Raw genomic sequence first — 21,682 nt, 5'->3', positions numbered from 1 at the left:
AGTGGTTAGAGCTTCCCTCCCGATTCTAGTAGATCTTGGGATCGATTCTCACCCGCTCTTGTGGCTCTTTAAACACACACACACACACAAAAAAAAAAAAAAAAAAAAACAAAAACTCGTTAAAGTTCACACATTGTTTTAAAGACATCAATTTGTTTATAGATTTTTGCAACATTTACTTATTAAACACGTCTTTCATGAAGTAAATTGCTTGATGTGTTATGTATGTTGTGCCTTGGACATGACTAAATTTGGTCTATGTGCCATTGTGCCCACTAACTATCATGCCAAAATATTCAAAAGGATGGCTTAGATCCGATCTAAGTCCACATATTGGCGTATGCAATGCTATTTATGCATACACTACAATTAATATATTAGCACAGCTGCTCTGCTCTCCTACGTCTTGTTCTCCTTTGTTCTGCCCAGAAGCTCAAAAGAACAGAACCTTTGTCATGTTGAGTCATGTCTTGTCGTATTTTTTCAAAAAAATATGGCCCAAAGCTAATCATAACCCGACAAGACGACAAACCTTTTCACAATCCGACAAGACGACAAACACAATAATGCACATACCATTCTATGAGCCAACCCGACCAAGTGTCATCCTTACATGGTTACATTCACAATCGAATTGGATCACTCAATCAACACCAAGCATGAAGCTAAGAGCCAAGGACTCACCCACCCACTTGAACAAGAAACCTACAAAGTGAGTATTGTCCAAAGGGGGAGAAATGAAAAGAAAGCCAAAATGACCCAACTTTTAAACCTTAGCCTTCTTCCCAGTAAAACCCCAGCTTTATCTTCTCTAATTTCCTCATCTCGCCATCAAAATTTTGCTGCTTTGAGTCTTCAATTACGCTGTAATGGCAGATTTTCTTGCCTTTTCTCAGATAATCGAAAGCAGGTAAACTATATTTTCTTCCCCTTTTTTTGCTGTTGATTTTGTGTTGTTTTGAGATATTATTGTCTGGGCAAATTGTTGAATCTATATGCTATGCTGAAAATAATTGTTATACCTTGATATTCTCAATACAGTGGTTGTATTTTGAAATGGGATTTTGCTATACCTTGATATAATGATAGAATTTGGCTGATTTTCTTGCAATTGGATTTTGGGGTCAAGAATTTTTCTGAATTTTCTGGGAGATAATTACGAAGTACAGTATGTGTTTTACTTCGATATCTAAGAGTTAGTTATTACATATTTATTTGATTTTTCTCTATGATGCTTAATTGATAATATTATGATATTGACCTGACTTGCAGTAGCATATAGTGAATTTGCAAGCTCCTCTAATCAATGTCTATAGAAACCCTACTAAATAGATTGATGTAAATACATAATTACTGCCTGGTTGGTGTGGCCGAAAGGTGAAAACTTGTTTTCGTCTAAGGTTGTAACTGCCTTTGTCCTGTGTACTAACTACTGTAACTGTGTAAGTGAAGGATGCTATAAGCCTGTACTAGCGCGCTATCCATTTGTGGATGACTTGTTTGAGGGAGATAGTTTGATTGGAATCTCCCTCATGAATATCCGTGGTTCACTCGAGTATGCATTTTTCATGATCAAATTTCAATTTGGCTCAACTATAGGTGTGTGTATGAGTGAAAATTAATTAACAAAAAGATATATATATTTGTTAGTGGAAGTGGGAGAGTTTGGATGAAATTACACACCAGCTCTTTATCGGTACCTTAATATATAACCTATCCAACTAGCTGGCGGTGATGACCATCACAGAAGTGTAGCCTTTATTCATTACTATATATACTTTGGATACCAAAGAACTGGACTTGGTGGCTGAATTCCTCCAAGCAAATGCTTTTTTTTTTTTTTTTTTTTTTTTTTTTTTTTTTAACAGTATCCTTTTCCCCTTCTTCCCCTCCTGTGAAACGACACTGGATCAGTACTTAGAAGCTCTAAAATTGTTGAGCCTAGAGCCTAGTCTGTAGATGTGCAGCATACTGTGAAAGTTTCCATTGATGTGGTCCCATGTGGAACAAGAAAAGCATGGAGAAAATCCCTCAATAGGCTTTAGTGACAATAGTTAATTTTCTTACTATCCATAATAAATTTAAGGCAGTGTCAAAGTGCATTTCACACGGAAACATTGCCCTAAATTTCCTCCAGGGCTCTAACAGTCTAACATACATTAGGTGTTGCCCATATTGGGTTGAATCGCAATTGCAACAAGAATTTTCTGTTGTTAGAGTTGACCCTCTATTAAGATTTGACATGTTGCTTGGTAATTTCTAAGTAACACACCTTTTTAGAATGAATTATAGTACAAATATGGAGGCTTTCTAAAAGTGACTTGTGTCAGCATTCTCAGGCATGCATCTCATGATTGATTCATTGATTACATCTTTATATGTTCAGATTGTTCATATTCTTTTTACTTGTAGTTGGTTGTTTGACACTCTGTTATGGGCTGTCTACTACTTCATATTACTCGTGTATATACATGTATTAGATATGCTGCTATCTACGTACAAAGTAGCAGTTAGTTGATCTCATTGTTGTTGCTTAAGCTCATTTTCTCTACATATGAGAAGTATACTAATAAGCTTATCCAAAATCACCATGGGCTAAGGTTATGAGTTGTCTGATTGGATACGTTAAAAAATAGGCATAATTTGTATTTTAGTTTCCTGATTAGAAGACAGCTTCCCTCCTATATGTGTACTTGTTTTTTCCACTGATAATGTATTCTATTTTCGTATCAAAGCTACATAAAGAAAACTTCTAGTTATCTGTAGTATGGAACTTTCTAGGGTTATCTTACAGTAGAGTACTGTCCTTTCATGGCAAAACATCTTTTGGCATATGCTCTTGGAGGATCCAATCTCTCCCTGCAGTATATATGGCATCTATCAAATTTTACATTTTTATGCCTATCAAGATTCTAGTGCCATACCCTGCATCTTTTAAGTATTTGTGATTGTGTATGCAGGCAATCTAATAGCATTGACTTGGCTTTTTGCAGGAGCAAGCTAGGAAAGCCTTAGAAAGTGCACTTGGTGGAAACAAGGAGAAATTCGAAAAATGGGACCAAGAAATTAAGAAGAGAGAAGAAGTTGGCGGAGGAGGAGGTAATGCTGGTGGTGGAGGGTGGTTTGGTTGGGGTGGGCGATTTGGCTGGTCTAATGATGATAACTTTTGGCAAGAAGCACAACAAGCTTGTCTTGCTATATTGGGTCTTCTTGTTTTGGTATAAAATTTATTTTTCCTTGATTACAGTTCAACCATCTCTTCCTCGCGTTCTTCCTTTCTTATGTTTTTCCACCTTTGTGGACTGCATTGTACAGTACCTTGTAGCTGCCAAAGGAGACCTGCTGCTGGCTGTAATCATCAATCCCCTTCTGTTTGCCTTGCGAAGTATAAAAAACGGCTTCACTTACGTTACATCAATGATAACTGGAAGATCATTTACGGGCAATGATGCACAGTTTGAAGAAATGAAACTGGAGGCAGCCCAAAGTAGTGCTAAAGAGAGAATTATGAAGAAATGGGGACCTGATTAACAATTCTAACTTTCAATGGGAGAGCAAGTAGATGTCTAGAGCCATTTCGGTGCGTATGTAATCTTGCTTGGCATGAAGTGTCTGTATTGCATATATACATGACATTTTTGGTTATAGCCCTTATAGGATATTTTGGACCCTTCATTTTATTGACACAATTCTATTACAGGGATAATGCCAAATTGTTTGAGATATACTCTATGTATTCATTATGCTCGAGTCATAAGAACTGATTTTCCTACTCTAAAATTCAATTTGGCACGCTCTTGTGAGAATGTTAATCTAACTAGTGCGTAAACCAAGTTTTTTTTCCAATCAGGATAGAGAGTCGTGATTGATATAAGATTATATTTCCTTTTAGGTACAACAAGAGAAATAAAAAAGTATGAAGTTATACTTCTATTTTCCTTTCACCAATCATCATAATGATCTGTATGTAGTTAGTTGTGCATTGATTAGGTCTGTGGGGTTCTCTTAATTGTTCATGGGGGAATAAAGGCTTGTTTGCCGTACATACCGCTCACTTGAGGGGATATGCCACCTACCTCCGGTTATCTTGTTATTAATCATTGCAAATTATTAAGTCAACCATTAAGCTTAATGAGCTGCAACAACAGAACTACAAATTCTTGTATAAGACGGGTGTATACAAATACTGACTGTCAAAGTGTTTAGTCATCTAACATGAAGCACCAAAATAAAACTAGTTCAGAGTTAAATTATTCCTCTTCTTTGTAACAGTTTTGTTAGACTGTTGGTTATAGGAGCAATGATAAGTTGATCTCCGATAATAGTAAAAATCTTACCTTTATATTCTCGACATATCTCACTATTTACGAGCGTTTTAAATTTTTGGAATTAGGAAAAGATAACATATTTACATTACATAGTACATTAAAATTGGAAACCTTGAAGATTTGATCATAAATCTAATTAGAAGACTTGAAGATTAGGAGTAACATGTAAAGTGAATAGAGTTGTTAAGATTAAAAAAAAAAAGGAATTGTCCTGCTTTAAAAGTGGCCTGCATGATCTTCTCCTGCACTATCTTCTCTCATATTTATTCCTGAATTTCGGATCACCACATGACTAATTCCAACCTTTTTTGCACTTTCTAACTTTCTCTCTCCTCTGTTTTCATTCCTTTCTTGGTGTCTCTACTTTCCCCTAGGCTTATCCTTCTTGGGTTTTTCTCCATTTTTGTTATTTTGCAATTTGCTGCATCTTTTTCTAGGATTCTTTGACCTTGGTCACACTCTTTCTGTGTTTATTTAATATTACCATTAAAAACCCAAGTAAAATATGTTTAAAAAGTATTTACTTTGATTTAGATTTGGTGATTTTTTTTGCTCCCTTATTTGTCACACATACCCTCCATTTTATTGGGTTCCTTTCAATTGTAGGGGTTGGTTGGGGGAGCCTTAAAATTCAAAAAAAAGTTTGTTTTTTTTTTTTTTTTGTTTTTTTTTTTTAAAGGTTTTCTCTTGTATTTAAATCTGGTTTTCTGAGAATTTTGGTGGTTTTGAAACTCTAAAAATCATGGGTTTTGATGAAAATAAGCAAGAAATTTCTGGTGATTCAACTGATGTTCTGAATGGTCAAAGAAAAGGAAGAGGGTGTTAGTGTTAATGAGCCTAACAAGGAGAAACTAACTAGGAAATTAAGTGAAGATTCTGTTCTTACTATTGAGGATGATGAAGATGATGATGATGCTGAGAGTAAGATTGATTTGGGTCCACAATGCTCATTGAAAGACCAGTTGGAGAAAGACAAGGTTTTTCCTGTTTTCTGTTTAGTCTTTCCTAAGGCCGTTGGAATTAGTTGTCACGTTGAACAGTGTAATCTAAACTCGTATCGCGACAATTAATTCTGACGGAGGTAGTAGCAACAAAGTTTTATTGTTTGTGTGATTATTTTGTATCTGTCTTGTGCTCATGGCTTTAGGATGATGAAAGTTTGAGGAAATGGAAGGAGCAACTTCTTGGCATTGTGGACATTAATGCAATTGGAGGTAATGATTTTACCTTTTATATATGTGTTTCATATATGACTATATGAGTCTCTAGATTGTTATGTTATAGTTAAACACTTAAACCTTAGTTAATTATATACAAAAAACTTTAGTTTGGGATCTAAGTATGATAATTCTTTGATTCAACTTTTTCACATTTTGCCACTCGCAATGATGTTCTTCCACTACGTACGTTACTCGAATTCTTCATTATTCCCTTGTATATCTCGTTACTAGGGTAATTGCACATGCTCATGAGTCATGATCTTTGGAACCTTCAAAATCCTAAAGAGTTGTAGAACATGGGTCTATCTAAATCATGAACACCTACTAGAGTTCATTTATGTTGAAACTTGAACATATACATTGATACAATTTCAATGTGAGAAGAATTCCATGATATTGATTTAAGGTAAATTTTGTTGGAGAAATACATTGTACAACAATAACTCTGTTGAAATAAGCTGTTCAATTAGTTTTTTGGTTGTAAGCTCTGCCTGTAGTTATAATCATCATTTTTAAATTGCTGATTTTGTAACTATAGCCTTTATAGGAGTACGATGTACCTGCGTAGTTTGAGCCTAATAATCTGTTTTTTTTTAGTATAATCCATAAGGACGAGTTAGGTTTTCTTTCCATGTCAAAAGAAAAGGGAGTATGAGTTCGAAGTTTACTATTTTTCTTTAGTAGAAACTGGCTGTTTTTCTTACATACTGCTCCATCTGATTTCTTGATGATCACTAAATATTGCAGAAACTCTTAACCCAGAGGTTAAAATTTTGAGCCTCGCGATAAAATCTCCTGGTAGAGATGATATTTTGCTTCAGATTCCAGAAAATGGAAAGGTGAAGGGCAACTGGTTTACATTGAAAGAAGGAAGCCGCTACAGCCTTCAGTTTGCTTTTCAGGTCAACCATAACATAGTTTCAGGCCTCAAGTACACCAATGCTGTTTGGAAAACTGGAGTTAAAGGTAGATATATTAAGTTTTTGATGTTATTTTAGTGGACTAACTGGATTCTTTGGTCCCTTTTACCTGAAACTGTGCTATTTTTCAACAGTTGATAGCACGAAAGAAATGCTCGGAACATTTAGCCCTCAAGCAGAGCCATATAAGCATGAAATGCCAGAGGAGACCACCCCATCAGGAATTTTTGCTAGAGGATCATATACAGCTAGGACAAGGGTGAGTATCAAACATCCCCCTCTTAGGCTGTCATTTAACTACAATACTTAATACGAGTATTGTAGAATCATCAGTTGGTTAGAGATTAGAGGATGGCCAACGTGACAGAGATCATACTTGGTTAAATACACTATATAAACTTGGTTATTAGATTCATTTTAAGCCAAAATCTTTACATCCATGATAAATAGCATAGAAGTCTATGAAGTAGACAGGATTCCCAATGTCTTGACTCTCTCGAGTGACCATTAGAAACTTTACCAGCTAATCAGTAAACAATTACTACTTATATCTATCCATCAACTTTTCTTTGAATCTTTTTACTAGCCTTAACCTAAGTGCCCTCAAGCAATGTTAACATAGCTTTGGAACGGAGGGTATACATGATTCGGCCAATTTGATGTTGCCTCGTTCATGGAAACACCTTGGTAATTCATTTCCAGGCATCAACCTAAATGGAAATTTCCTTCCGTCTTTTTTTTGAGGGTGAGATAGGGAGTAATGGTCATTTTTTGTCACAATCAGGTTATGGGTACATCATACCTAATTGCATATTTTATATTAGGCCAAAAAAATGTTGTGAAACAATTGAATTCATGTGTTAATTCAAATATGCAGTTGCTATTCTTTTTTGTCAGACCACATCTGCAACCTGGACCCTGTATTAAACTGACGGACCATGGAATTTAGATTTGGCTGACATTTTCTTCAATAGCATGCAAAAGTGTCATAGTTGTCAATTATTGTAGTTACTCTTATGTTTTCATTTCAAATTTCAAAAATGCCATACTATACTGATCTTGCACTTGTTCAAAAAATCTTGAGCATGAGTTTATGATCATTTAAATATTTTATTTCATTTTCTTGACAGTTTGTTGATGATGACAACAAATGCTATTTGGAGATCAACTACACATTTGACATCCGAAAGGATTGGTAAAACCCTGAGCTAAACATCTATTTTTCGTGGTGACACTGCCCATTGGTTCTTGCTGGTTGGCGATCTTCAAGTCTTTCTTGTATGTTACTCAAGCAGTTGGAAAGAAGAGATCAACTAAAAGGCAGCTTTAAATCAACAACCTTTCCTGATCACTTGACCTAGACTTTGCTCCACTTTTAATTTCTTTTTTCTTCAGCAATGTCTCCATGTATGGAACTTACAGTGTAAAGGTTCACATTGTGTTGAAGTTGTTAGTTAAACTGTCAATAACACATTTCTGTTGTTTTTGGAGCATTTTTATTAACTGTATGTTGAGAAACTCTTAGTAAATCGTTAGAAGGTCTGAAAAGTTCCGTCTTACATATTTTAACTCGAAACTACCCTTCTATGCAGTCTGAACAATCCCGGATTCCTGTAATTCTGATCCATGTATGATCTTTCTAGTCTACTTAAAGTTATCAGCCTCAGAATTGTTTGAGCAGTGCTTTACTATATTTGTACCAAGGGCTTTTATATAAGCTACTTATGTTAACTTTTTCTTTTTAGAAGCGTTCTTTTCTTATGTTTGTCTATTTCTTGTTGATCATTGGTGCCTCTTTTTGCTGTTGGTCGTTATAACTACCATGTCTTCCAAACATTTTTCAAAAGGGTGCCCTATTCTAATAATGTCATGGAATCCTATGCATTATTCTACCAAGCACAGTATAAAGCTAAGCTTTGGCATGTAGGAATTGCTCTCCATACTCCACATGTAGAAGTCACTTTCTATAATGGGCTTAATGGCATATTGTATTGGAACTTTGGAAGGGACCAAGAGTAATATGTGTAACACATTGTGTGGATCAAAAGTCCATTTTCTGAAGTACATAGTATGTTATTATGGGACGTGATGAGGTTTTCTTTAACCATATATAATCTGATTGAGGAATCAAATACTTCGTTTGTATAGTGTACTCTACCATTATTTGAATTTAAATATTAATTGGATTTTTTTTTGAAAAGGTAAGATACACGTAGAAAATAAAGAAGGTCTTCTCAGAATACTGTATACTAATTTATCTTTGAAAAGGAACTAAGAAAATTTACTATCAATATAAGGGTCGATATCTTGAAGATAATTGTAAGAATTTATGAAGTACGATGGAAATATGGTAAAAAAATCATTCGATCTATGAAGCTTCTTGTAATACATTATCTAAAAGGATCCAATAGAGAAAAGAGACAAAAATATTAAATCGTGAATCATCAAGAAAATTTGATTAGGAGATCAACTAGCAAAAATGACTTACCTCGTTACTCTATTTCACAAGGCAGCCAAGAGAAATAACAACTCGACTTAGACACTATTGCCAATTTAAATGAATATTCTTAGTAGCAATTTTATATGTAGTACACAAAGTTTAATTAATTTATTCATAGGTCCCGATTACATCAGATATTGAATGTTTTTCAATCATAGATTAAACTTGCACAATCAAACAATTAAAATCCTTTCAGCCACAAACGTTTCTTATTTCACGATTGACCATTTTTCCCGATTAATCTTTTCTGGACTATGGTCTATGGACCGTCTTTTTGAGGCTTAAAAAACACTATTAACCCTTGGGTTATGACCCTATGGATTGGACCATAGCCAAAAACATAATTTGGGTTAAAGGAGATTGGATAACTATAATTAGCAATCCAAATTTCATTATTTTTGGGCTACATATCTTCTACTTCGTACTTGGGTGACCTTCAAGTTTTATTCGGTCAGTCTAAATTCTTCATGTACCAACTTAGCTCTGGAAATTGAAATCCAAATCAAAGTTCGACCGAAAAACTTCCTCTCAATTTCACAGGTATTTTCCAGAATTTCAAAGCTCTTGTAAAATTATTTATTTATTTATATATTTATTTATTCTTTTAATTTTGCCCTCATATGAAGTATTTTCTGTAATTTCCGATATTTTTGTATTTTTACATAAGATCCTGTTGATTAAGTGTTAAATGCTTTTCTTTCTGGAACTTTAATTTGATAATTTGTTTTTCTTTAGCTGAAGTTTTCTGGGTTTATTCAATATTTTTACTTTGTTTTCTTCTATTGTGGAAAATTAGGGTTCTAAGAAGCTAATTTTGGGTGTATAAACTGCACATTTAGGTTTGAAGATTACCCAAATTATCGTTGATTTGAGAGCCCAGTATTGAGAATTAACAATGGGAAGTAAGAGAGAAAGAGAAGAGGAGAAGGATAGTGAGGTAAAGAGGCAGAAGATGGAAGAAGAAGAGGCGGGTTCGCCGAAAACTCATGCTTTCGAGAACCCGCTTCTTCCATTAGCTTCATACGATGATGATGATGAGGAAGAAGAGGAGAGGAGGAGGGATGCGATTCGGAGGCGTGCCGGTGAGGGGAATGGCAAGGAGGAAGCGGAGTTTAATGGCAGTGTGAATGGGGTTGTTGCTGATGATGTTGAGGATGATGAAGATGAGGAGGATTTAGGTTTTCATCAAGCCAAGCGCAATCGGGCCGTTGAGGTCAGGAGGGATTGCCCTTACCTTGATACTGTTAACAGACAGGTACTCTATTACTTGAATTTGATACAATTTTTTTGTTCATTGTTTGTTTGATATGTTATTTGAAGCTTTTTGTATTTGATACTGTTGCTGTTTATTGGAATCTGTAGTAAGGAGTTGTAATGTGGTTAGAATGATTCTTGATTGAGTTATTGGCAATTGATTACTTGTAAAATTGTAATTGCATGCTGAATTAGAAGGCGGAGCGAATTTGAAAAAATGGCCTCTATTCGGATTTAGATGCTTCTGTATGATAATAATGAGCATAGGTAAGTTTGGGTAGGGTGGGGTTGATCCACCCTGGGTAATGGGATAGATGGTTGGTCTTGGGAGACACTGGGTGCTCTGCTTTGTTAAATCTCAAGTGTTATTTAAACTTCTCCTACGAGTGTGCTATAAGTGGGTCACAGTATGTGTAGATTACTAGATTCTGTAGAATTTTGATGTTAGGATGGCTTTGTGGTGTATAAACTTGTACTCCCTCCATTTATAAATAATAATTCTCCGTATTGACATGACTCACGTTTACTAATTTGGGATGTTGGTCAAAAGTTTTCCGAAAGTTACTATTGGATTCACTTACTTAACCTTGCGTAAGTAGAAAGATGCTCAGAGTGTGAGGATGGCCAACTATAAAGGATCTTTTATTGAAATTGTGTGATATTCTTAATCATGAGGAGTTCAAACGATGTGACAATCATTGACAGACGGAGTAGAATGGTTTTAAATGTTGGAATTTGTGCTGCTGAATTATTGATAGTGGAAGAGGAAGCTAGCCCTTTGGTGCGAAGCTTTTAATGAACTTGTTTATAGTTTTATACCTTCATCTGTTGGGGTTGTTCACTGGATGATGTAAAAACATCTGTTCATCAAACAGTTTGTGTTGAGTTATTGTGATCATTTGTAGATATGTAGTCTGTAAACCTATTTTAACACTAAAGAAAATCGGAAATTAATTTTTGATATTTTAATTTAAAGTACTTTTCAGTTAATCATTATTATATGGGATTCTGATTTAGTGCATTGCTTCCTTGCAGGCTTTAGATTTTGATTTTGAAAAATTTTGCTCAATCTCGTTAACGAACTTGAATGTATATGCATGTCTGGTGTGCGGTAAGTATTACCAAGGAAGAGGGCCCAAGTCTCATGCATACACTCATAGCCTGGAGGCAGGACATCATATCTTCATAAATTTAAAGACTGAGAAGGTTTTTTGCCTACCTGATGGATATGAGATTAATGATCCATCTTTAGACGACATCCGTCATGTTTTAAACCCCAGGTTTGTTTCCATTTTTTTCTCCTACGCATATATTTACATCAATATATGCTGTATGCTTAAACCTTTATGCCGCTACCTGTTATGGTTTTATGTCTTTAATTTTTAGAGTTAAGATTACCTCAAAGGTGTGATGTAAAGAAGATAACAACTTTTTGTCTGATCTTTCTGGTATTCAGGTTTGCCAGGGAACAAGTTGAACAGCTAGATAGAAGCAAGCTGTGGGCAAGAGCTCTTGATGGCTCTGATTACCTGCCTGGATTGGTACGCTTCTGTGACTTACTTAAAAAAAAAAACCTTTGCCTTGTTCTTCATCGAAGTGGAAATATTATAATTCGTCGCGCTGCTTTACAGCAGATTGGATGACCATTTGAAATTATTCTGTTTTCAGGTAGGACTTAATAACATTAAGGAGACTGATTTTGTTAATGTTACAATTCAAGCGCTTATGCGTGTTACACCCTTGAGGAATTTTTTCCTGATTCCAGAGAACTACCAACACTCTAGATCTCCCCTGGTTCATCGTTTTGGAGAGCTTACTCGTAAAATCTGGCATGCAAGAAATTTCAAGGGACAGGTATAAACATGGTTATGTTTGACTTCAGTTGCAAATTTAATATTTCACCAGTCTATATAGTGTTAAATTTGACTTAATCATTACAGGTGAGTCCCCATGAATTTTTGCAAGCTGTGATGAAAGCAAGTAACAAAAAGTTTCGAATAGGTGCACAATCTGACCCACTTGATTTCGTGACTTGGCTCCTTAATACCCTTCACATAGATCTCAAAAAAAGCTCAAAGAAAAACACAAGTATCATCCATCAGTGCTTCCAGGTAATGTCTCCATCTATGTAAATATTTGGTATCGTTACATGTTAGTATTCGTGTCTCATTGAAATTGATTAGCACTGCAGGGAGAACTGGAAGTTGTGAAAGAAATGCAAAGTAAAGGTACTGAGAGAAGAGAAGGTGGCGACGATCAAATTGGTGGATCTGAAAACCCTAATGTTGTCAGAGAAACTTCCAAAATGCCATTTCTAATGCTTAGCCTTGATTTGCCGCCTCCGCCTCTTTTTAAAGATGTTATGGAGAAAAATATTATTCCTCAGGTACTTAATGTTTGGTTGCTCTTTCATTTTCAGATTGCTGAGTGTTTTTGGACTCTGAGTTTATCATTTTATTCACACTTAAGGTACTGCAGCTGTATTTAGGTTTTGGGAAACCGGGAGTGAATGGTATCTGCATGTTGCAATGAGTATAATTTCCTATATTTGCCTGCCTCTGAACATAGTATGTTACGACCTGTAGTTTCAATTGTTTCGCATTGTTGTGTAGAAACCATTCATATCATAAGGACATTGCTTTCCTGAAACGTGTCTAAGTAGCCATACATCATTTCTTGCTGTTAGCTGAAAAAGGAACCTCATAATGGAGGTACGATGTTGCATCAATGCCATTACTTGCCTGTATAAAATGGTACTATTCTCTGCCAATTTTCTTATGTATTCCTTAGATTGTGTCCTTTGATTCTTCTGGGGCTGTTATAGCAGCAGCTACAAAAGAGAGAATATTTGATGTAAGGCAATGAACAATACATTTGTTTTCCAATGACTTTTCCCTTTCTGCTAATCCTTTTGCTTGCTGGTGACAAAATCTGGAGTCTTGGTTGAATTCGAAGGGCTGTTAGCCCTTTGGCAGTTTTGCTGATGAGTCACCTCTAGTCCTCTACCAATGCCAAGAGACGACAACGAGAGGCAGATAGAGAAGAATCTTAATACAGATTAGAGAGAAAAGGAGAGGACTCAGAGGAGTCAAGATTGCAGATGATAGAGATGAAGTAATGTGTTTAGTGAAAGTGTGAAACAAAACACATTCCTCTAAACCACTTGTAAATTTTTTTCTCTTTTCCACTTTTGGTTTCATTTTCTATTATAGAGGAAAAAATGGAAAACAACGAACCTACAACAATGCCAAACACCCCCCTGAGGCCCTGAGGTTTTTAACTTTGAATAGATAAATCTGGGAGAGAATTTTCTGGTTAGATGTCTCTGCAATAGTCACACCTCATAGCATTTGAATATGGTTTCTGGTTATGATGGGTAGATAATTAAGGTTTTGGTAGCAGTTGAAGCAGCTATGCCTTCCTATGAAGCTGGCTATATCCTCATTACTGAATTGTATTTAAGCACAGATCACAATTTACAGATAATTTGAATGTGCTCGTCAATATTTATATCTTGATTTTTAAAAAAATGTAACATTGGAAAATCTGTACAAAGATTTTGTGCGCGTGTTTCATTTTTTTTTTTTTTTTTTTTTGTGTTGGGGGGGGGGGGGGGGGGGGGTTGCTTGTTTTCTAGTTGAGCATCCAGCATGCATGTCTTCTGGCTTCACCATCGATGTTAATTTTTTTTTATCTTCTTTATTTTCTTGGTAATCTGATGGACTTGGCTTATACATGCTCTTCTTAGGTTCCACTTTTCAACATATTGAAGAAGTTTGACAGTGAGACCATAACAGAAGTTGTGCGTCCTCAAATAGCTAGGATGAGATATCGTGTAACCAAATTGCCACCTTACATCATTATGCACATGCGGCGATTTACGAAAAACAACTTTTTTGTTGAGAAGAATCCCACCCTTGGTAAGTCTCGTGCTTCGTGTTATAATTTTTGTGTGCATCAGTGCATGATAGGACTAGTTGTCGTTACAAGGTGGGTTTTGGTAATTTCTTCATTGTCAACCTTATGCTTCTGCCGTATGTTGGTTCATTAAAAACAAATTTACTTTATTCTGTGTCTCTTGGTCAGTCTGCTTGGCAAAGTGCACTTGCTTTTTTATTTTTTTATTTTATTTAGCTGAATGGTATGTTGACCATAATTTAGCTACTAGAAATCTACTATGGATTTATAGCCATCAGATTACGGGACTGATTTCTTTACCTGAGTTTTACTTTATTAGCCCTTATCTTAATTGAACTTATTAGACATAATGAGTGTAAAAATAATTGAGTACAGAGCCTACATCAGCATGTTAATAAGGTTTTTGATGCCCGTGCCCATTTGTAGTGTGATATGTATATGACTCACTAAGTCAGTAGTCATTACCCTAATCTTACTGCACAAATGTTTCTTTGCAGTTAATTTTCCTGTGAAGAACCTTGAGCTGAAGGATTATATCCCTCTGCCCACACCAAAAGATGATGAGAAATTGCGTTCAAAATACGATTTAATTGCAAATATTGTCCATGATGGCAAGCCCAGTGAAGGGTCATACAGAGTCTTTGTTCAAAGGAAGTCAGAGGAACAATGGTAATTTATATGAATTAGCCTGGTGCCTCTTTAGTCTTTACTTATACATGCTTTTGTTATATATTAGGACAAGTTTATAGTTGTTAAGTGGCATTGTATTTGACATAATTAACACATTGTCTTAATCTCTCATAAGGCATAAGCAAGGTTTAAGAATTCACCATTATCTTCTTGAAATAAGTCTAATAACCTCTATAATAATAATAATAAATATAATAACTAGGTTAAGTCCCGTGACATGCACGTAATTTCACTACAATTAATAGATACAAGAAAAAAAAATATATTTTTTTAATTAAAAATAATATAGATAAAATACAACTATAATGCATTTATTATCTTTATATGTTGCGTATTTAATGAAATGAAACAGAAAAGATAACTAAAGAGTCAGTTAGACAGATATTAGTGTTAAAGATATGTCAAATCTTTTTTATTTTAAGGAATTATATTGTATAAGGTTAGAGAACTATTTTTGTACATAAGATCTGTTTTTTGCATAGAATTTTATTCAACCAAAAATAAATAATTTGAGGACACACCAGGAGATGACACGTGTTATTGTTGATGTTTAGTATATACGGAGTATATTATTAATAACTTTATTGGTTGAGTATGTATAACCCTAAACCCAACTTCACAAAAAACGTGTTTGCTTTTTTCTTTGGCTGCCAAATTACTTCAAAGATTGTGTCTTTTTTATTTGTTTATCTTCCAATAATGATTATTTTTTTCCCCTTTGACAAGGAAATGAAGTACTGTTATAGACAACCTTCCAAATCATGTTTGCTTTTGGGCGGGTGGGGGAGGGGGGCAATTATTGTCCAAATAAAAATTCTGCACTCAAATATATTTTAAAGATGTTCTATTTAGGTTGTGTTTTCTTTACTTGTTGGACCCTAACTTATACTCCAAATGAAGTGATGATATAGACACTGATATTAGCAAACTCCAAGCATCAACCTTCCAAATCGTGTTTGCTTTTGAGTGGGTGGGTCGGGGAGGGGGGGCAAGTAGTGTCCAAATAAAAATTATGCACTCAAATATTTTTAAAGATGTTCTATTTAGGGTGTGTTTTCTTTACTTGTTGGACCCTAACTTATACTCCTTCCGTCTCTTATTGTTTGCACCATTTAACCCATAAAACTCTCACAAAAAATGAGCTAATGGTGCAAACAAAAGGGACTGAGAGAGTATATTCTAGTTCGACGGAGTATGTTAATCCTCCAGTATTTGACCTTTCCACCTTGTTTCTTGTTTACTCTGTAGTATTGTGTTGTATTTCTTATTTTCCTTTCATCAATTGTACAGTTTAAAATAGTCTCATGCTTTCTGTATAGTCTATGCTTTCTGGCTCACTTCAATGCCTTTTTGGATATGTGAATACCCCAGGTATGAGGTGCAGGACTTGCATGTATCAGAAACACTACCTCAGATGGTTGCTCTTTCAGAGGCATACATTCAGGTGTATGAGCTACAGCAGCAACATTGAAAGCCTGGTTTTTGTTTTTCTTTTTCCTGTCTGGCTCAGTTTAAAATGTCACCACTAGTGATTTAGTTCTCAAGCTTAACAACGGAGTCATCATCTGTCAAACTTGGAAATGTTGCCATCAAATTTGGTGTTTACTCTGGTTGTACAGAGTATGATGATGATATACTTCCCATAAACTAGTTCCGTATCTACGAAATATACTTCCAGAAATTGAAAAAGGGTAGCTGCAACATTTTACAAGGAAAGAATTTGTATTTAGGTTTTTTTTTTTTTTTTTTTTTTTTTTTTTTTTTTTAATCTTTATACAACTGTATAAGCTTTCATAGGTAAGGAAGAGTTGATTTTGTGTTGCTCTTGCTCATCCTAGAATCCTATACTCAGAATTAAAGCTTTTGGCCCGTGCACCTTCTAAGAAAAAAGTAGTGCAATGATGAAGAAAGAAAAGAAATGTGAATTGAGATTTTTTAAGCCCTTTTACATCATTCATGTTTACTGGTGTCATTTTTATGTACTTCGTGTCTTCATATATATTTATTTATTCGTCCCTCTATTACATTTTAATTCGCAACGAAAGGTTTTATGTGTCACAAATAATACCTTTTTGCTATAAATCATGTTACAAAACAAAATTTATGGAGATAGTGTTATATTTCTAATTATGTTTTGAAAACTAAAAAAGACAAAACAAAAGAGAAAAAAAAAGTGAAATAGATGAATAGATCATGGGTGAAAAAGAAATATAAAATAATAGTACTGAACTATTACTTTTGTTTTTTTAATCGACATGTTTTGACTTTATGCAATATTTACATAATTTACCTTGATTTCATTTTGTGATTTAGTGTTAGATAAATATATAGTCATGTGGGATCTTGTTAGATTCATCCAAATGTCTATTTTACAAATATCAAAATATTACTCCCTCCGTTTTTAAATACTTGCTTTTTTTTTTTTTTTTTTTTTTCGGGCTGTTTTTAAATAATTTCTCCATTTCCTTATTTGGAAAACTTTGACAATATTTAATTCAATACTTTTAACTAGTGGACCCAAAATAAATCATATTTTATTACTTTTATATTCTCTCTCCTCCAATTCTCTCAATTAATTTTGCTTTTTACAATTTTTTATTCTTCCTCTACCCCACTACCTCCATATTTTATCACTTTCCACTATTTCTCCTAAAACTCCGCGTATAGAGAAATGAAGCAAGTATTTAAAAACGGAGGGAGTACAATTTTGCTAATACGTAACTAAAAATATTTATATTTAAAAGTATGAGTTGGCAAACGTGTCTAAATGAATGTGTCAACCAATAAAAAATAGAGGAAGCATTAGTAGAAATTGGAGAGAAGATAAAAATATGGATGTGGTGGGGTAGGTGGAAAAATAAAAAATTGTAAAAAGAAAGAGTAGTTGAGAGAATTGGAAGAGAGAATTGGAAGAGAGAATATGAAATTAATAATAAATGATTTATGTTGGGTCCACTAGTTGATAAAAATGAATTAAATATTGTAAAAACTTTTCAAATGAGAAAATTAAGCAAGTATTTAAAAACGGTTGAAAATGGAAAGTGGATTAAGTATTTAAAAACGGAGTGAGTAAACAGAGTGTATACATTATATTTGAGCTTCAATTATTAGTTTTAAACTTTAAGTTAAATTGATCCTTTAACAATATAAAATCTATAAATAATTTTCATTTTAGATTCGGAGTAAGGCCTTGTTTAGTTCACCTTATTTTTAATTATTTCAGAAAAAATAAGTTCAGATCAGATTAGAAAAAATAAGTTCAAATCAAATCAGATCATAAAAGTTTATTTATTTATTTATTTTTTATATGATGTTACTCCCTCCGTATTTTATTATTTGCTTTACTTTTTTTTTCTTTTTTTTTTGTTTTCGGCGGTATATTATTACTTCATTTATTTTCCTAATTTTTTTCCATAGTGCATTCCCAACTATTATATTATATTTCCACATTCTCTTCTTTTCAACTATCATACTTTATTCTTCCACTAACCTTACTTCTTTAATATTTTTTTACTTTGTGCTATTTTTCTTAAAATCCCGTGCATAGAAAAATAAAGCAGATAATAAAATACGGAGTGAGTAAAAGATAAACCAAAACAAAATAAAATAAAAGGAAGTCATCAACTGCTTTACTGTGTTAGTGTGTTATTCTTGTTCCCCACGGCTCAAAACAAAATAGATTTTACATAAACTTTCAACAAATTGACACTTAATTATTTCCTCAATCAACAATACTAAATTATACAGTATATATATATATATATATAACACTTAGGCTTTTTTGACATACAAAAACCAAAATGGATCATAACTCTATATTACTCTACTTAGCAATATTTGTAGTAGTCCCATATATAGTGACTAAAACTTTGTTACATAAATTGAAAAACTACCCACCAAGTCCTTTCCCTACTTTACCCATCTTAGGCCACCTCCACCTTGTCAAAGACCACAACTCCATTCACCGCACCTTTTCAAGTCTCTCTCAAAAACTCGGTCCAGTGATCACCCTTCAGTTCGGTTCTCGCCGCGCCCTCCTCGTCTCCTCCCCCTCAGCCGTGGAGGACTGTCTTCTCCACAACGACATCAGCTTCGCCAACAGACCCCGCCTCGTGGCAGGCAAGATCCTAGGATATGACTTCACCACCATGTCGTGGGCCCCGTATGGCCCTCTATGGCGTAACCACCGTAAGATTGCTGCGACCGAGATTTTGTCTTCTCATCGCCTTCATTTACTCGCTAACATACGAGCTGATGAAGTGAGATCACTAGTCAAGAGAATTATAAGTCAAAAGGGTGGCGATGAAGTGGTGGTAGTGGAGATTAAAAAGGCGCTTTTCGAGCTTACGAATAATGCCATGATGAGGATGGTTGCCGGGAAGAGGATCTACGGCGAGGCGGTGGTGTCTAATGAAGCAAAGAGATTTCAACAAGTTGTTAAGGAGTTGATAGAAACAGGTGCACCAACAAGTGTTGTGGATTTCTTCCCATTTTTGAAGTATTTGGGGATCCATTATATTAGTAAGGAGAAAAAGTATAAGGCTCTTTTCTTGGAACTTGACAAGTTTTTACAAGATTTGGTGGATGAAAAAAGACGTCAAGGAGTAGTGATTGATTGTGGTGGGAAAAACAAAACTTTGATTGAGGTTTTGATTAACCTACATAACTCAGACCCTTCATTTTTTAATGATGACATAATCAAAGGTCTTGTCCAGGTAAATTAGTTCTTACACCCTGTTTACTTCACCTTAAATTAATAATATTCAGTAAAAAAATAATTTTAGTTCAGTAAAAATAAGTTCAGTTTAATAAAAATAGTTTCAATTTATTTAGTAAAACTCAGTACCTTTATAGAAGAAATATATTAATTGAGTATAAAACATATTTCTAACCTCAATCATTAGCCTAATTTTTAGTTGAGTTGGTCCCCTAACAGTTATAATAGATGGCTCAATTAAGATGTTTGAATTCTTAGCTCATTTTTATATGCCCTAGATTAGGGTAGTTAAATTTTATAGAAAATGTGTCGTAATGAAAACTGAATATAATTTTCTATTTCTCATCCATTATTTTTGGTAGGATTTGTTACTAGCGGGAAGTGAAGTATCAGCTAGTGCAATGGAATGGGCATTATCATTGCTATTAAACAATCCGGAAGTTCTACGCAAGGCACAAATTGAGATAGATCACCATATAGGAACTAATCATCGTTTGATCGAGGAATCCGACCTGGCTCATCTTCCCTACCTCCATTGCATCATAAAAGAGACACTTAGAATGTACCCTGCTGCTCCAATACTACCACCTCGTGAGTCCTCGTCCAAATGTGTCGTGGGAGGTTATCATGTTCCACGTGGCACTCTCCTTACCTTGAACATATGGGCTATACAAAATGATCCAAATATTTGGAATGATCCAAGAAAATTCAAGCCTGAAAGGTTCGAGAATGTTAATGGCGATAGGATCAAATACGAGTATATACCTTTCGGATCAGGAAGAAGGGCTTGTCCAGGGGAGAATTTGGCAATGCGGATAATTGGATTAACATTAGGGACGTTGATACAATGTTTTGAATGGGAAAGAATTAATGAACAAGAAGTTGATATGCAAGAAACTGTTGGAGTCTCTATGTGGAAATCTAACCCTTTAAAAGCTAAGTGCAAGACTCGTCTGAATATCATTAAGTTTTTATGATCTTTTTTATTTGAAATAAGCATAACAAAAACTATCATGTATGTTTCTTTTTTTTTTTTTAAAAAAAACCCTATTATGTAGGTTTAGTTTTTTGTTTGAATTTACCTAAATAATTACCTAAATAATATGGATTAAGCTTTGTATTCTTAGTAGTAATACGTACTTTTTTTTTTATTTTTTTTATTGATTATAAATTTGTTTAAGATTGCGTTTGAAAGCATGTAATTTACTTCATTTTTAATGTGTATAAGAAACCTAACTCGGCAATTATTGAAGGAAAATAATACATATTATTTTATAAATCATAATAAAAATAAACGTCGCCCTCATATATCTAATTAACGCCCGCAAAATAAACTAAAATTACAAATTTACCCTTTTTTAATAAAAAAAATTACCCCCTCTTCATACTACCCACCACTACCACCTCTTCATACTAACCACCACTACCACCACCACCACCACCACCTCCTCCTCCTCCTCCTCTTTTAACCACCAACTCCTTACCTCCGATTTCACGATCTACACAGCCGCGGTAATGACGAGTAATTAAGGACAAGCGGTCGCTGGCGGAGAATTTTTTTTTTTTTAATTTTTTTATTTTCTGAATTCGCGGCAAACGCCTAGATTTTTCGCACGTCCTAGGCTCAAACGCCTAGTTCATGCGAACAACCGTGTGGTTGTGTGAAAAATCTGGACGTTTGAGGTGAAAAGCCTAGTTTTTTAGAATACCCTAGGCTGAAACGCCTAGTTTTTTCGAATAGCCTAGGATGTTTCGAAAAAACTAGGCATTTCAGCCTAGGGTATTCGAAAATTCTAGGTGTTTCTTGGGTTTTGAATTTTTTTTAAAAAATTATCGCGACGTACCGATTCCGTACGGTTTGACGAGCCTTTAGCGAGCGTCTAAGGTTGTGTTTCTGGTATTTCGTCGTTGTCCATAAGATCTAACGAATTTGATTTTGCAAAATTTAAAAATTTTGTTTGATTTTGAAACTCACGGTGGTTGGGGTGGTTGTTCGATGAGCGTTAGTGGCCGTTGACCACTAAAGAGAACGGTAAAAAGTTTTGTGTACAGTAAAAGTGTGAAATTGAGGTAAAATTAATTATTTTTATAATCGTTATTATAAGGATAAATACGTAATTTTATTTTATTTTGCG

General features: G+C 34.5%; 3 protein-coding genes and 1 pseudogene across 5 annotated transcripts; all 4 read left to right on the top strand.

Moving 5' to 3' along the window:
* The first annotated feature begins 722 nt into the window (after positions 1-722).
* LOC145579620 (uncharacterized) lies at positions 723-3,948 on the top strand. The gene is made up of 3 exons (XM_081636854.1): positions 723-910; positions 2,994-3,218; positions 3,316-3,948. The coding sequence occupies exons 1-3, from the start codon at positions 755-757 to the stop codon at positions 3,529-3,531; spliced, it is 597 nt and encodes a 198-aa protein (XP_081492980.1). The 5' UTR covers positions 723-754; the 3' UTR covers positions 3,532-3,948.
* A 1,107-nt stretch (positions 3,949-5,055) lies between these two features.
* Positions 5,056-7,676, top strand: LOC145579619 (rho GDP-dissociation inhibitor 1-like; annotated as a pseudogene). The gene is made up of 5 exons (XR_014099171.1): positions 5,056-5,305; positions 5,476-5,542; positions 6,296-6,514; positions 6,603-6,727; positions 7,599-7,676. The product of XR_014099171.1 is annotated as a rho GDP-dissociation inhibitor 1-like (transcript).
* Positions 7,677-9,370: 1,694 nt separating this feature from the next.
* On the top strand, positions 9,371-16,765 carry LOC145579618 (uncharacterized). 2 transcript variants are annotated; one of them, XM_081636852.1, is made up of 10 exons: positions 9,371-9,508; positions 9,808-10,223; positions 11,258-11,502; positions 11,679-11,763; positions 11,891-12,076; positions 12,163-12,333; positions 12,414-12,608; positions 13,971-14,142; positions 14,638-14,809; positions 16,202-16,765. In XM_081636852.1, exons 2-10 carry the CDS (start codon positions 9,864-9,866, stop codon positions 16,299-16,301), a joined length of 1,686 nt encoding a protein of 561 aa, XP_081492978.1. In that variant the 5' UTR covers positions 9,371-9,508; positions 9,808-9,863; the 3' UTR covers positions 16,302-16,765. The 2 variants fall into 2 exon arrangements, with proteins under 2 accessions (XP_081492978.1, XP_081492979.1); XM_081636853.1 differs by having other exon boundaries at positions 9,380-9,508; positions 9,765-10,223.
* Positions 16,766-17,822: 1,057 nt separating this feature from the next.
* LOC145579617 (cytochrome P450 81Q32-like) lies at positions 17,823-20,820 on the top strand. Its single transcript, XM_081636851.1, has 2 exons — positions 17,823-19,545; positions 19,910-20,820. The coding sequence occupies exons 1-2, from the start codon at positions 18,631-18,633 to the stop codon at positions 20,522-20,524; spliced, it is 1,530 nt and encodes a 509-aa protein (XP_081492977.1). The 5' UTR covers positions 17,823-18,630; the 3' UTR covers positions 20,525-20,820.
* Positions 20,821-21,682: the final 862 nt, after the last annotated feature.

Source organism: Chenopodium album, chromosome 14, assembly GCF_948465745.1.
Source record: "Chenopodium album chromosome 14, dcCheAlbu1.1, whole genome shotgun sequence".
Classification (NCBI taxonomy): domain Eukaryota; kingdom Viridiplantae; phylum Streptophyta; class Magnoliopsida; order Caryophyllales; family Amaranthaceae; genus Chenopodium; species Chenopodium album.
The sequence above is the reverse complement of the archived record's forward strand: the minus strand, read 5'-3'. Positions and strand labels throughout refer to the sequence as shown.

What these genes read in the sequence shown, in the direction of transcription:
- LOC145579620 (XM_081636854.1), top strand. Translation starts at nt 755, where the DNA reads ATGACCCAACTTTTAAACCTTAGCCTTCTTCCCAGTAAAACCCCAGCT. An exon ending in TCTCAGATAATCGAAAGCAG is followed by an intron (nt 911 to 2,993) that starts GTAAACTATATT and finishes GGCTTTTTGCAG; the next exon opens with GAGCAAGCTAGGAAAGCCTT. An exon ending in TATTGGGTCTTCTTGTTTTG is followed by an intron (nt 3,219 to 3,315) that starts GTATAAAATTTA and finishes TGCATTGTACAG; the next exon opens with TACCTTGTAGCTGCCAAAGG.
- LOC145579618 (XM_081636852.1), top strand. Translation starts at nt 9,864, where the DNA reads ATGGGAAGTAAGAGAGAAAGAGAAGAGGAGAAGGATAGTGAGGTAAAG. An exon ending in CGTCATGTTTTAAACCCCAG is followed by an intron (nt 11,503 to 11,678) that starts GTTTGTTTCCAT and finishes TCTGGTATTCAG; the next exon opens with GTTTGCCAGGGAACAAGTTG. An exon ending in TGAGAAGAATCCCACCCTTG is followed by an intron (nt 14,143 to 14,637) that starts GTAAGTCTCGTG and finishes GTTTCTTTGCAG; the next exon opens with TTAATTTTCCTGTGAAGAAC.
- LOC145579617 (XM_081636851.1), top strand. Translation starts at nt 18,631, where the DNA reads ATGGATCATAACTCTATATTACTCTACTTAGCAATATTTGTAGTAGTC. An exon ending in TAATCAAAGGTCTTGTCCAG is followed by an intron (nt 19,546 to 19,909) that starts GTAAATTAGTTC and finishes TATTTTTGGTAG; the next exon opens with GATTTGTTACTAGCGGGAAG.